This window comes from Merops nubicus, unplaced genomic scaffold, assembly GCF_000691845.1.
Source record: "Merops nubicus isolate BGI_N331 unplaced genomic scaffold, ASM69184v1 scaffold20683, whole genome shotgun sequence".
In the NCBI taxonomy this organism is placed as follows: Eukaryota; Metazoa; Chordata; class Aves; order Coraciiformes; family Meropidae; genus Merops; species Merops nubicus.
Window position 1 is genome coordinate 7,425 of NW_008598527.1, and position 15,007 is coordinate 22,431.

The window sequence follows — 15,007 nt, forward strand, 5'->3', positions numbered from 1 at the left end:
CTATAATCTTCTTCCAAGACAGCTTTTTAAATAACAATGAATAACAGATATAAACGTGTGACATAGAAAACAGGACACGGTGACTTCCACAGAGAAGCAATTTACTGCCTGCTTAGCAGGGAACCAGGATATATCCAGTTTATCTGAATTAGTAGATCGCTCCTTAGGCAGAGCTGGGAGCTGTTCCGAGCAGCAGAGCCAGGGCTCACGGGAAGGAGCCTGTGGCTGGAGGAGAGGGAGGGGGTTTTTGGCTTTCTTCTTCATCACCTTAGTTCTGTCTTCTCAAAATGCTCAGTCAAAGGTTCCAGTGGTGGAGACATCACCTGAGCAGACATGTCCACATACCCTCGTTCAGCTTCAGTCTGAAAGGGTCACAAAAAATTGCACCTTCCATCGCCAGTAGCAGAATATCAGAGGGGTTTGGGGTTTCTGAAGTGGCAAAGTCTCTTTTTCTGTCTTGGTAACCAACGTTGTCTTCCTGTCGGTAACAGTAGAAGCAATTGCAGCTTCCTCAGAAGGCTGAAACAAGAAAAGATAAAAAAAAGATGGATCAAAGAAAAGTATATCTGGGCAAAAATGGCATGCATGGAATTTCTGTATGGTTTATATTTATAATTATCTGTTTGAACTGGACAGCTGACAAAAAAGGATTTGTGTTGTATTCTGTCGAGGCTGATGGCTGCTGGAATGTTCCCCCAGTGCAATCTAGGGCTTGGTGACTTCTGCCAGCTCTGGAAGCACACGCTGACAATTTATCACCTATTTCCATGAGGGAGAAGGGAGGTTGAGGCAGTGTTTGAGGACCCATGGCATGAGGCTTGGAGAAGCACATGAATGTTCTAGAACAGTTTGTTCCAGTTGCTCAGCCTGGACAGGACAAGCTAATGCAAGAGGTTCAGCTGTGCTGCGAGTGTGTCAGAGACCCCAGCAGGGTGGGGAGAAGGGGAGGTGGATTCCATGGATTTCCAGCAAGGACCAGCTGGAGCAATGCCCGCTGCACTCAGGGGAACGGGCACAGTCTGGCTGTTCACCCTGGTTTGCTAGAGGTTCCCATGCTTCCAGGCCTCTGTGTTCCTCACTGTCCTCGTCCTTTGCTCTGCAGAAGGAAATTGTGTTTGACAAGTTTTTAGCCTGCTGGTTCCTGGGCTTCAGAGTTTTTTAGAGGTGTTAGAGATTTCAGTTTCTGGGCTATGTGGGGTGCCCAGAAAGGCCCCCAGTGCTGCTGAAGTACCCTGAGTAGCAAGGGGAAGGCTCTGGTGCTTTACAAGAAGAGGGGAGAGCAGAGGTGATCTGAGCACTTACCTTCTGCATGTGGCCTGAAGGACTATGACCAAAGAATGAAAGCTAAAGAGAAAAATAAAAACAAAAATAAAAACTGAAAAGGGGAGGGAAGAGAGGAAAAAATGGAAGAGAAGAAAGAGAATAAGAGTTTACAGTGTGTTTAGCTGAGAACCAAGCTGTGGTTACAGACAGTGCAACAAAACTCTCGGTTGAAAGGAAATATGAAGTGTGAAGGAAGCTCTGAGGGCTCGGGGCTCAGCTCAGCCCCACCAGGGCCCCCGTGTCCATCAGACCAGTGAGAACCATCTCCTGTCCCAGCAGAGACCAGCCTGGCCACAGCCAAGGGCTCAGGAAAAACTGAGCTGAATTCTTCTGAGATCTCAAAAAACCCCAGACCCAACAGTGCCAAGGTTTGGGTTCAGTTCCAGGTACGAGCCCAGCCCAGCCCCTGCTGTACCTGAGCAAGCTCTCCCATGGCAATTCCACTAGGAGCAGGCTCAGATGAGGGTCATTTTAGGGTAAAATTCAGCAGTTGTGGCTTGGCTAGAGGAAGCTTGATGACATTAACTGTGGTGACAGTGACTGTTGTGGCTGCAGGTGAGGAGAGGAGAAAGACCCTCCTCCTCCTCCTCCTCCTCTCTGGGAAGGTAGCTCTGTGCAGTGCACGTGCTGGGGACAGGATGGAGACAAGACCCTGGCTCCTTCCCTGGGTACATGCTGACCTCACCCCTGTGCTGCCTGGCCACCCCATCACTGCCTGCCCGGGCAGAGGGACCCCCACGTCCCTGCCCAGCCCGTGCTGGGGAGAACAGAAGGAAAACTCCACTTCAGGTGGCACCTTCTCCTTCCCAGAGGGACTCATGCAAACGCAGAGTGGTTCCCTGCAGCACTCCCACGTTAACGAGCTCACTGCGCTAATGAATGTGAACTTCATAGGAGGCTTTTCATAGCCAAGGTGAAATGAACAGATGGTCATGTGCACATACAAGAACTCTTTCATCTGCATTACCTTACCTTTTCCTCTAACTCTTTTATCTGTCTTTTTTGGCCTTCAATTCTTTCTTCTAGCTCTTTAATTCTCTGTCAGATTTCAAATAAAAAAATATTTATTAACCAACCAAATACAGATGTACACGGAAGATGCATTATTGCTGGAGATACAAATTGTATGTGCCGTGCTTCTGAAAAACTGTAATTGGGTTTTAAGCTGTAGATGAGCCCTCTGGGAACGTTGCTGTGTGACAGACTGATGAAAATCAAACCGCCCTGCTCCAGGGATCATCCGAGTCAGCCACAGCCTGGCCCCAGGACCAGCCGTTCCTGGCCCAGCTCTGTGAGGAGAGGCTGCTGCTCACAGGTTCGTCACGATTCCACCTGCACCCCGAGACCTGTGCCCCTGCTCCAGTGCCTACCTGCTGTGCGTGCTGGATGAGCTCCATCCTCTCCCGCAGGATTTGGGCGTCCCTCTCCCGGAGCTCGCTCATGACCTGCCGCTTCCACTGCTCTACGGCGCTCCTCAGTTTCTCTTTCTCCTCTTCTGAAAGAAGTTCGGAAATTTTGGCTCCAGCTTCTTGCTGCAGGGCATCATAGAGCATGGCTTCTAATTCCAGAATTTGCTAATCAAAAACAATATAAGGCTGTCAGCTGGACCTTGTCTCTGGTGGGATGAGGGTTTTGTGAGGAGCTGAAAATCCCACCCCGGTGAGGCGACGGGAGTGGCAGAGGGGTCCTGTGCGGAGCCTCCCGCTCGGGGCAGGGCAGGAGACGTGGGCCAGGGGTGTTTACAAGAGCAGTAACCTCATGGCAGGAGCTATGGATGCTGCTGGGAATGGAAAGACAGCAACCACGGTGCCTCTGCGAGCGAGATGAGAGCTGATCTCAGAGGAAGATCCTGGTTTCAGTGTTTAAAACAACTCCAGCACCCTCGCTAGCCCAGACTGCCTCAGCCCAACGCTGTTATTTGAAACAGGGGTTTCTGCTGGGCCCCGAACCTCAATTATACACCAGTGATCCCTCCTGGATTATGTTGATTTGGGAAGACAGAGGAGCGTGGGGAAATTCACGGTCTGTGGAGCAGCAGCAGTGCTGGGAGTCTGTGTGAGCCAAGCGCTTCTTGGAGCAAACTCCCCCGCCAGCAGCCAAAGGGAGTGAAAACCGTGCAAAAAGCTGCACAGTTACAGCTGGTAATCTTGTTGGCTGTAGCTGCTGGGGGGATTAGCAGCTCCTCATCTCAAGGGGCACAAAGGGAACAGGGAAGTGAGACAAATCGTACACATCAGAAGAGCTTTTGGCACTCGGTGTGAGGGCAGAACAAAGCCCTCTCGCTGTCTGCAGCCTGTGTTTGTGCCCAGGAGGAGAGCCCCTCACTTTCCCTGGGCATGCTCGCCTGATGCCTTCAAAGAGCACAGGAAAATGCAAAAAAAAACCCCTCAGCTACTTCTGTGTGGGTTGCAACACAGTCTGGGATGCTTGTTCTCTCTCCTTAAAAATCATCCTTACAGGAAGAGGATGTGTATTGAGCAAAAGCTCCCCCAAATGGTTTGAGATACAAATACATAGCAGATACCCAGAAAGAGAGGCAGGAGTGCTCATGGCTTCTCAGAAGGCATAATTGTGCTCAGGATTTAGATGGAACTGAAAGAATAAATCGATGTGAACATCTGTGCATTTGTGTCTCTCATGAGTATATTCTGATCTTTTCTCTGACTGAATAAGCAGACAGCTGATGACTGAAGAAGTGGTTAAAATGGGTTAGGGTCAGCTAATGGCAAACCTGACCTAAAAGCAGTTTCATTTCAGGTTTACAGAATCACATAATACCTCAGCTGTTTTGGTTACAGAGGCTGTAATCTAAGAGCTAAGGAAATGTCTAGGTCAAAATCTCTACTTTGGAAGGAAAAGATAAGTTACTGAATACAAGATTTTCTTCAGTCGTGTGTCAAAACCTCTGCTAAATTACAGTTTGAGTTTAATAAATCAATGCTTAGATCCTAATCCTGCAAGAACCATGCCAACACAAGGAACTCACTGTTAGCTCAGGGTATAGAGGATTTGATTAAAATTCAGCCTATTTAGTCTTCGGGGCACTCCAGGAGCAGTACTGTCTGAAGCAGAGAGTTTTTCTGCAGAGAACAGACTACACGTATTACACAAGCTGTCATTCAATCCAGGCTGGGTTTCCTCACCTTGTGAGCTTTGTCCAAGGACTGCTTCCTGAAGTCGAGCTCCTCGTCCAGGTAGCCCTTCTGCTTGCTGAACAGCTCCTGGGGACAGAGGAAGGGGCGGTGAGTGCCGCAGCCCTGGCCGAGAGCTCCTCCCGCCGGCTCGACCCCTCCTCCCCCGGTACCTTTTCGTTCTCCAGGTCCAGCATCTTCTGCTGCAGCGCAGACTCCGTCACCTCTATCTGCTGGAGCCACTGTGCACAGAGAGAGCCGCTGCCTCAGCCACCCCGCAGAGGTGGCAGCCCTGGCTGCAGCTTTCCCCAGACCTGCCCGCGGCCAGCCCGGGCTGCGAGTCCCTCCTCACACCCACAAAGCCAAAGAGGAGAATTTAACCATTTTACTGCATTTTTTGGTTTATGTATCTATTGGTGATGGAAAAAAGAACTCGAAGCCTAGATGTTTACTTTCTAACATCACTTTGCTAATCGAGAAACGTTTAAAAGAAGCCAAGTCTGTCTGCATTGCCTGAACACCACCTTTGTTTTGGTCAAAGCCAGAGCACTCCCTGGTGAAGAGCGATGGCCCGTGCCGGAGCTGTGGCTGCACCCCCTGCTGCCTGCTGGGCCCTGCAGCTGCTTTTACCTTCTCGGCCAGCGTGAGGACGGTCCTTGCTTGTATGACAACTACTTGCTCTTCGTTGGTCAGATTCTGCACCAAAAGCAGAGTATAATTACAACAAGTCCCAGTGTCTTGCTACTAATCCACTACTTGGGCCACTGCTGTGTTAAATAAATACGAAGTTAAATATGTTCAAGGAACAATAAACTAAGGCAAAGAAAATCAGTATTGTAACACAACGTTGTTGGAAAAACAGTTGTAACTGTTCATGCTGAATTCTTCTCATGCATGCAGTTAACTCTTGTAAAATTCTCACATTTATAAAAAAACACAGGTGGCACTGGATCTATCTCCCCCCCACAAGGAGCACACAGGCAGTTAAGCTCAAGCTTAGCATGGTTTGCACTGAGAGAAGAGATGCAGCCATAGGTCCTTGAGTTCAGTTGTATGTGCAGTAGGTTAGTGCACAGCCCTTATTTTGCACAGCCGAGTGGTGATTTTGGAGAACATTTAAGGTGTTAGCTATTCAGTCCATGCTTTCATGCTTTCTAAGGAAACCAAATTGCTGAAGCCATGTTTGGCATTGCATCCCAAACCTTGGTCTTACTCTGACCAAGTAGGAGAAATGAATCCTCCTAGGCTGAGACCTGCATTTGTTCAGACCCAGAGCCACCAGCTCTCATTCCCACAGGGTAGTTAGAAGGGTGCTAAGAAGAGTGACTATGGTGAAACCATCCTGCACGGGACTAACCTGACAAAAATAATTCCACTGAAGACAACATTACCACAGGGATTAATGGATTAATGGGTATTATCTCTCTGCACATTGCCAGGGTCAGTCTTATCCCATCACTATGAAACTTGCATCTATCTTTCTTTTATTCTTTGCACAAAAAAGATTTTAGGATTCTTCATATTTCTGCCAGTGTGAATATCATTAGCTGTAGCAGTGAAGAGTATTAATTGTGCCAATGGGTTTCACGTCCTCCACTAACTCCTGGCTTGATGCTGTGGGGCAGAGGGTGTAGATACAGGCACTGGGGACAGCAGGCATGATGACCCCACTGCTTTAACTGGGTGGGGGGATAAGAGTTGCTTCCAGGCTGCCCCCACAGCCCCGGGGATGGATTTTTTTCTGGGGAGGCACAGGGGAGAGCTGGGGCAGCTCGGGTGAGGAGCTGTGAGCACAGAGGGGACCTCGGTGGGGACCTCTCTGCAGACCCCATGTTGGCAGTGGGGTGTCCCAGGCAGAGCCCCAGCTGTGGGTTCTGAGAGAGCCTGAGCTGGAGAGGGACTCTGCTCTCCTCCTCCCCTCACAGCCACGGGCTCTGTAAGCAGACAAGAGTCTGGGAAAAAAAGGTCCAAGGGCATATATATCTTCTATATACATAACTGTGTGTGTAATTATTCACTCCCATTTGCTAAAGCAGAAACACTTTCAAATTTCTTATCATTTGCTGTGTCTATTCATGCTGCTGCTGTAACTTTTCACTTAATATCCTGGTTACTATCGAAGGTTTGTGGGTTATTAGACAAAATCCAAACACACAGCTGCTGGAGTGCAAAAGCAAAGCAAATGCAGAGTAAGCAAATAAAGAAACCAGGTGTGAAGAAAGCAAACACTGGAGTTTCAAAATGTTTTCCAAATCATTGAAAAAACCCAAAGCAACACCGTGACACCACCGTCCTGCATGGCACTCACCAGAAGGCTCTGAGCAAAACATTAAGAAGCCCAAAAGCACCCAGCTCATAGCCCAGTGCTTGGACCACAGGGAGGCCAGGCTGAGCAGCAGCAAACAAGAAGGCTTTGGAACATGACATGAGGACAAATATTTACCAAAGCATGCACAATTTATTAAAGGAACATACACTTACGGCGTTATCCCCTAAAATGTCCAATTTTTTCATCAGCTCTGCTACTACTATGTCCTAACGAGAGAGAAATGGAGAAGGAGGAGTCAGAGCAGAGCGCCTGGTTTGGCACGGGGGGAGGGAGGCAGGAAGCGAGGATCCCTTACTGTTACACCTTCTGCCTCGCAGTACACCTGCAGGGGGCTCTTCCCCTCTGTGAAGGGGCCGTGGTGGAAGGTGATGGCTGGCGAGCGTCTTTCTCTCTCCTGAAACGACAGGAATTGGCTCGTTACCCGCCAGGGCACGTCCCCAGTGGCAGCTTCACCAAGAGCTCGAGAACCTGGTTTGGAAAAGGCTGACTCTGACTGAACACACTGAGGAGCAGTCTTACTGAGGAGTGGCTTCTTTCTGAGGTTTATTTCCTCCTGCACCCTGTGGCCACTAACAGCCAGGAGCAAGGGCTGCTCCCCTGGACACTCCACGTGCTTTGGGTGGCCTCCACCTCACCACAAAGCAGGTCAGATGGGCACGTTAACAGCACCAGTGCTTTCCCCATGTGCTTCCCCATTGGGCACCAATCATGACCTATGATTTTGGCTATGTAACACATCTGAGCAAAGCTCCACACCTCTACCTAATATAACATAGGTAGCATTTACATTGTCCTTGTGAGCAGCTGCTTTGTTAACCTCTCTGTGGAGAATTTCAAAAGCAGTTTCCAAGAGCACATAGATTCTGTTTATACAGGTAATGGTATATAAACAGAAGGCTCAGAAGAGGAACTGCAGCAGTCTAGGCCACACGACTCCTTCTCTGCACACTTAGCAAGAGGTGACACCCACCAGTGAATTTTAGCAATGAAAAAAAGTTCTTTTTTTCTTCTTCTTTCCCACATGTGATCTGTTCTGGTTTTATCTCTGCATTTTCAGAACAGATGGAGTATAGTAAAATGTGTGTCTACATCATGAGCCAGTCCTCTGGAGCTTAAAATGACTGAGGTAGCAAGCCTGCTGGAACAGCCTATCTATCTAGAGCATCGACCCCTGGGTGTCTGGGGACTTCTTCTCTTCTATTTTTTGTATGAACCCCTTTGGTCTCGTGCAGTGCCAAGTGGCTCTCCACAGTAGACATGGGCTAGTTCCCAACCCCGTGGTGCCCCTGGCGTGGCTCACACAGCCCAGGGCAGGACACCAGCAGCAACATGTGCTCACTTCAAGCTCCAAGATCCTGAACTCCAGGAGCTCATTTTGGTCCTTCGCGTCCTGGACATCGTGTTTCAAACGGGCTTCCTCGGCTTCCATCTGCTTTATCTGCAAAACAGAGGGATGTGGTGTTGGCCCCATGTCACTCCAGTCCCACCACGAGCAGCTGGGCTCAGCACGAGGGTCCCAGCCCAGCCCGGGCTCAGCAGGGGCAGGGACATGTGGGGCCCCCCAGAGCCACTGTCCTCACACGGCCACGAGCAGGACGTTGTGTGGGGCAGCAGGGAATGCCAGAAAGCCACTTTTTCTGGGCAGGCTTGTAAGGGTCCTGTTATTATACCTTAGTCATTTCCAGTAGAGCTGTGTGATACAGACCAAAATATTGCACCTTCTGCATTCCTTAAGCTACAAGTATTATCTGAATGATACAGATAGAAACACTGAACACCTTTTCTACCAGTTCTTGGTTTCTTCTATACAGTGCTTGCTTCTCTTCAATCCACTTCATGTCCTTGAAAAAGAAATGACCAATATTTAGGTGAAGCTGGCAACATTCAGCACAAACACAGTATTAATTATGTCACTAAATCACACATATAGAAAAAAGGGACAGAATAATACTGCATATGAAACAGCAATTCCATTATTTGAAAAAATAATTTCCTAAGTTAAACTTTTCCATCTTAGTTTAACAAAGACTTTAGTGTTCAGATGGAATAGAAACACTCCAATGATTAAAAACTCTTTCAAATTAAAAAAAAAAAAGATTTGCATTAAAAGGGATATTTCTAGCTATGTATCCCTATTAAATGTCTATTGCTCTGAATAGAAATTACATATTTCTGAACCCTGGCAAAAATAAGCTTTATTTTGAAATGAATGTCTTAGTGTGATGAATATACAAACTCCACAAGACCCAGAACATTATGTGCCCATAAGGTTAAGAATAGTAAGAGGTTAAGCTGAAAAGGTAACAATCAAATTGTTTAGTATTATTTTAAAGTTCTCAAAAAGCATTTTCTGGTTGTTTGTTTTAATTATTTTTTTTAAAATTTATTTCCTGGAAAAGTAAGACAGAAGCTAGAAACAGCCTGGGAATATTTCTGCTGTTTCTGGTATGTCTGCTTGGATGAACCAAAGCAGCTTCTGGAAGGTCACCTCAGGACTGTTCTGTAAGTGTGTAAACACCCACTAGCACCCACAGTATTCATGGGACAGTAACACCCCCAGGCTGGTCTCTGGGCCCCTGCCACCCCCAGGGGCTGTGCTCAGCCCCCTGCATTACCTGCCCCTGCTCAGCCAGGGCCTTCTCCAGGTCTTCTATCTGCGCCTGCGAGCGGTGTATCTCTGCCTGGAGCTGCTCACGGGTCTGTAGGATACCAGGGAAAAGGGAAAAATAAACAATCAAACTTTCTCTAAAAGACAAATCTAACAGAGATACAGGAAATACTTAAAGCATCAGACATGTTTAACAATAATTTTTAAAGTTCTTTGGCAGAATACATTTGCAGCTACGCACACAGCATTAATGACAAACAGAAGCCTGTAAGGTAGGGTGATAATTTCGAGGTGAAGTCAGGACTAACTCAGCAGCACCCTGGGAGGCAGGGAGCAGCACAGCAAAGGGTTCTCAGGCTCTGCCAGGCTGCAGGGAGCAGGCTGCCCACTCTGGAGGAAGCTGCTGGGAGGCAGAGATTCATTTCTCTGTGCAAACAAGTGAACAAAACTCTCATGCCACAATCTGGGGCACACCTGTTCCCTGTGTTTTTTTGAGGAGTTACAAAGCCCAGAAGAGACCCCACAGAGTTGATGTTACACACTGGCAGACCACAGTGACTTTAGTGCCTGTCCTACAGTCTAACTGTGTGCAGTGTAATTTTTTACTGTACTTGTAGATTCATACTTATTTAAACATACACAGCCTGCCTACAGGTGTTTGCTGGAGAATAAACCATTATTACTAGATGGTTTATTAATTGAATATTGTTTTATGGAACACTTTCTTTCCTCAAACCATTTATCTGCTTGTATAAAGACAAACCTGTTTATCTTGTTATTCAGAATGGAAATATCTCACTTGTCTGCATTGTTCTCTCTCTCTTATCTCCCTATGGAAGGAGTAAAGTCAAGTCTCTTCTCCAGCTGAGCATTTTTCCATTACCAGTCTCTGTAAGGTGCAGTCCCCAGGACTGCAGAGCAGAGCTTCTGGGAACGTCAGGTTTTGTGCAGTTTGGGTGTTCAGTGGGTGAGAGGGTCTGTGTCTGCCAGACAAGAGGTGCTGGGAGATGAGGGGTGCCCAGTCTGGGCTCTGGGGTACTCACCAGTGAGGGCAGTGTGAACCTAGCTGTTCATCCTTTGTGTTATTCAGCGGGAGGAAAACAGACTAGTTCTATAGGCAGGAAAGCTGAAACTGCAATCACTGTAACAATGGACTCCATCTAGAGGAATCTGGCCACTGGTTCTATGCTGGCTGGGGCCAGGGAGCTGCCCAGGGCTGGGACAGTCACAGCTCGTGGTACGTGGTGCTGTGCCACAGCTGGTGGAGGCGTCCCCACCTGAGCTACCCTGTTGGGTGATATGGAGCCCCCAGCATCCTCATCCTCACCTTGAGCTACTGTGAGTGTTCCTGGGCAGTGCATTCAAACAATAGATACAGAGCCATTCAAGACTTTGCAGTTACAGTTCCCCTGTGAAACAGCAACTGCTAGCTGAGAACAGGATCTGTCTGTGTGTGCAGTAGCCACCCCTGCATTCTGTGCATGCTACGTCCTGCCAGTGCCCGGGATGCTCAACCTGCTCATGATCTCCTGCCAGATGTCTGGGCCCCGTGGGCTGTGTGAGGAGACAGGCAGCACAGCACAGCACAGCACAGGATGCTTCAAACCTTAATTAAGGAAAAGAATCTCAGCTACAGGCCTTCTGAACACTTTATGAAGCATCATGTAATCTCACAGAACCCAGAAGGAATTAAATACCAAGCATTATATATTTAAGGCTATCTGCCCTGGATTTTTTATAGAAAAAGAGCTTAATCTTAAGGATTTCCCATAAAAATTCTCACTGAATTTCTCTGGAACTGATCAGAGGTGAAAAGACTAAATTAGTCCTGGTGGTTGCTCCAGCACACCAGCCCCTCATGGGCACTGCTGGAGGAGCTGGCTGGGGTCAGGGACCCTGGAGCCCACCTTGGCAGCAGCCCAGCCCGCTCCCCAGCCAGCCGCGTTAGCCTGAAAAAAAGCGTTAGCCTGACCCCAGCTTAGCCTGAAAACAGCCTGAGCAAGTACAGTCAGAAACCCCCATACAATTACAATCCTTTATTTTCATGTAATATAAGCCATTTAGACCTTAACTTCTCGTTCTGCATCCAATGTTCCTCCGACCTGTTCTTGCAATAGGGCGTAGGCTCGTTGCAGGGCCTGGTACTCCATCGTCAGCTGCCGAAACCGCAGTTCTGTCTCTTCCTTGGCCATGCCCTGGAAGTAAAAATAAGGATGCATTGCACCAGTTGCTTCTGTTTATGGAATGAAAATGAAAAAAAAAAATAATCATAAGATGGCTTTCTCTAAAAAAGGCAACACTAAGTATTTTTAAAATGCAGTTTAGGAAGCACAGGACTAAGGAATTTGTTGTGTGCCCTTAGACTATTCCCCTTTTGTTCCTTAAGCATCTCTGCACACACTTACTGCAAGAAAATTCAATATAGAAGGAAAAAAAAAAAAGATAATTCCCCTTACCTTGGAAAGATACAAACTTGCCATCCCTACATACTAACACCTGACTCGCCCTTTATCACTGTAGCAGGCAGAGTCACCGTGGTTACAGGTGAAGATACAGCTGTCTTGAAACAACAAAAGGTTTCCAGTCTGGAGAAGAAGCCAAGCCTGACAGTCTTACTCAATTATTGAAGCACTAATCTAGAGTTAATACTTGTAGAACTGGCAACATCGACATGAGAAGAGCCCTTCATCTTCACTCTCCTCACATCCCCCTGCCCTCAGTGCTTTCATGTCAGGGAGACAGGAATATTTCACTCAACATGAAATGAAATTACACTGCTGGCTGCATGCATAAACTGTGCACTGTCTGAACTGGGGAAAAAAGTCACTACAGGAATGAGAAATAAATGGGCTCATACATATAAAGACACCTCCAGCTCCCCTGCAGTGCAGCACCCACCTGGCACCCAGCTGTGTGTCTTTTATGATGGAGGTTCGAGTTCCTCAGCATCCCTTTAACAGGTCTAATTACAAGCCAGGTGACATGGCAGAGGAAGGATTGCAGCCAGCATCCCATTAAAGGGTGGCAAGGAGTTATCAGCACTTGTTTGGTTAGTACAAGATTCTTGTTAAACCCAGGAACATGTAAGTGCAGGGATCTGACAGAGGCTCGGGCAGCGTTTGGAGGGAAGCCCTGCAGACCACCAGGAATAATCACTTCTGGCTGAGCTGCCAGCTGCCTTTGTGTACTCTGCACTCAGAGCCTCCAGGAGCGTCCCCACCTGGGGGCAGGGGCCAGGACACAGCCCTTGCTCTGGAGCCTGGGGCTCCGTGTCACCCTTCACTCCTCCTCCCACAAACCTTCCCACTCTGTGCTGAGGTCAACAGGACAGATAGAAGGACCTGAACCAAACTACACGGGCACGAACCTGCAGCAGATCTCTGTGGGGATAGGTATTCCTGGGGCTCTCCAACTTCTTCCAACTTCAGGCCTTTTTAGACCTCTAATTTATGAAACCATTATAAATCTAATATTCTTAGGACATAATATTTCCAGCTTAGCTAAAAGTTCTGAAATTACGGAAGACTCAAGATCGAGAGTTAATGACCAGCATGCACAGTATTAAATTTAATGTAAATTTTAAGTTTTCAGGTTGGGGGTGACAAATAAATGATAGAATGGAACAGAAATTTCGTTAAAAAATAGCAGCGAGGCTTCAAAACAAAATAACACGTGTTTGTGATGGATACCTCTTCCAAGTCATCTTCAGGAGTGCAAGGGGTTTGATCCGTCCGGTCGGTTTGGTATGAGATAGAGGAACCATCAGACTCCAAGGAAGCTTCTTCATCATAGCCAAAAAACGTCTCCACGACCGGCTTCTGGCAGAGACAAGGGGTCAGGCAGGGGCCGTGCCAGTGGCTGCGCTCGCTGTGGGGTCCCACAGCCCCACGGCCCCGCCTGGCTCTGCTGCACTGCCCCCGTCCTGGCTAATGGGGCAAGATGGGTGTGCCCATCTCAGTGTGAGGTGGGACCTGGGCACTGAGATGCCTTTGCCATCCACTGCCACCACCCCGGTGCCCCTGCTGCCACCACGGTCACAGGAGCAGGCAGATTTGCAAGGCTCTGCTTGGTGGTTCTCAGCTGATGGCACAGCAATGCTGTGGTGGCCTGAGGAAAAGCATTTTTCCACTCCAGGCTGCTTCTGTTTGAAAGAACCAGGGAGTGGTGGTGAAGAAAGATTTACTCTGAAATGCTTGAATGCCACAGATGGCATTTCAAACACAGTTCTAAACTAGTTTTAATTGTTGCTATACAAAAATATTTCATGATTTGGGCTTTTTGTTTTCGTTTGCAGTGGGTAACTTGAAGGAGACAAAGCACAGCTCTGAAAGGCCTGGCTGCCCCTTTGCAGGACGGCAGGAGGTAAGGAGTGACCTCATATCGACCTCAATTATAGATTCATTAGCTCAGCACCACCTCAGTTGTTTGTATGCAGCACACAGCTCTCTCAGGTCCCTGGCGTTGCCCCTTACGATGTCCTCACAGTGTTAATATTGATATTTACATCCTGCCAAGTCTTCCTTAACTAACATTTTCTTTTTCCCTGAGCTCCAACCGTTGCTTCTTGCAACCAGCAAATTTTGTGTGTTACTAAACTCCATAATGAATTATTTACAACCTACATATGTTTTCAGGCAGTGCCATTAAAAGATCATTTCAAGATGTGTTAATTCATAAAATCTGTCTCATCTTCAGACAATCACATACCACTGAGTCCCGCGGGATTGCTCGGGGTAAACGCAGAGCCTGAAAACACTCGTAATGTGCAGTGCAAACAGTTCCCCTGCCCCTACCACATCTTCCCTGAATGTCCCCACAAAGGCTCTGAACACCCTCGAACAGCACAAGCTGAATTTCAGATGGGGCCCCGTTTGCAGACCCTCGAGGAGAAGGTTCCCCGTGAGGCTCGGTGGCACTCAGGGCACCCCGGGAAGGCAGCGTGCCCAGACACAGGTCACAACACAAGCTTGTTTTTTACCTTAGGAATTCTTGTCATTTTTTTCCTTTGCTTCCTGTACCTTAGCAGCTTGTCACGTTCCTGCAAGAATCACACACACGTTAGTTGTTTTTGGAGAGCTGTTATTGGCACTATCCGTGCCCATGGCAGCAGCCATCAGGCAATGCAGTCACCGTGCCCACTTCGGGCCATGCTATGGCTCTTCTCTGGTGGGTGGGCTCCCCGACCAGGCTGAGAGGCAAAGACCAACTCCTGCCCTTGGCTCTGGTGCTGTGCACGTGTCACAACCCACCCACACAAAATTCAGAGCCTGTCTGAACCCCACACCTCCAGCATCAGCTGACTTGTCTAAGATCTGCAGGTTCTCACTGCCTCTGAAAAGATGTTTGAGCATTTATTGCTGCCAGCAGGTTTTTCTGTCCAGTGTCACGTCACAGAGTCATGTCAAGTTTTTGTAGTACTGAAAAAATGTCTTCATTCTGGATTGCAGACACAGGCAAAGTCCAGGATTGAAGAGAGTAAAGTTCAAACTCGAAAACTCCTATAGCAGGGCGTGCTGGGGCAGGACAGGGGGTGGCAGATTTAAACTAAAAGAGGGAGATTTAGACTAGGTATCAGGGAAGAAGTTCTTCACCATGAGGGTGGTGAGCCCCTGGCCC

General features: G+C 48.0%; 1 protein-coding gene across 1 annotated transcript; it reads right to left on the reverse strand.

The window, feature by feature from the left end:
• Nucleotides 1–1,324: 1,324 nt before the first annotated feature.
• LOC103769847 (janus kinase and microtubule-interacting protein 3) lies at nt 1,325–14,429 on the reverse strand (the record flags this gene model as incomplete). Its single annotated transcript, XM_008937086.1, has 14 exons — nt 1,325–1,375; nt 2,296–2,361; nt 2,694–2,897; nt 4,467–4,544; nt 4,628–4,696; nt 5,085–5,150; nt 6,936–6,989; nt 7,079–7,177; nt 8,123–8,221; nt 8,562–8,624; nt 9,399–9,482; nt 11,458–11,586; nt 13,081–13,209; nt 14,370–14,429. Coding segments are annotated over 14 exons (1,251 nt in total), but the record flags the coding sequence as incomplete, so codon positions are not given.
• Between the last annotated feature and the right edge of the window lie 578 nt (nt 14,430–15,007).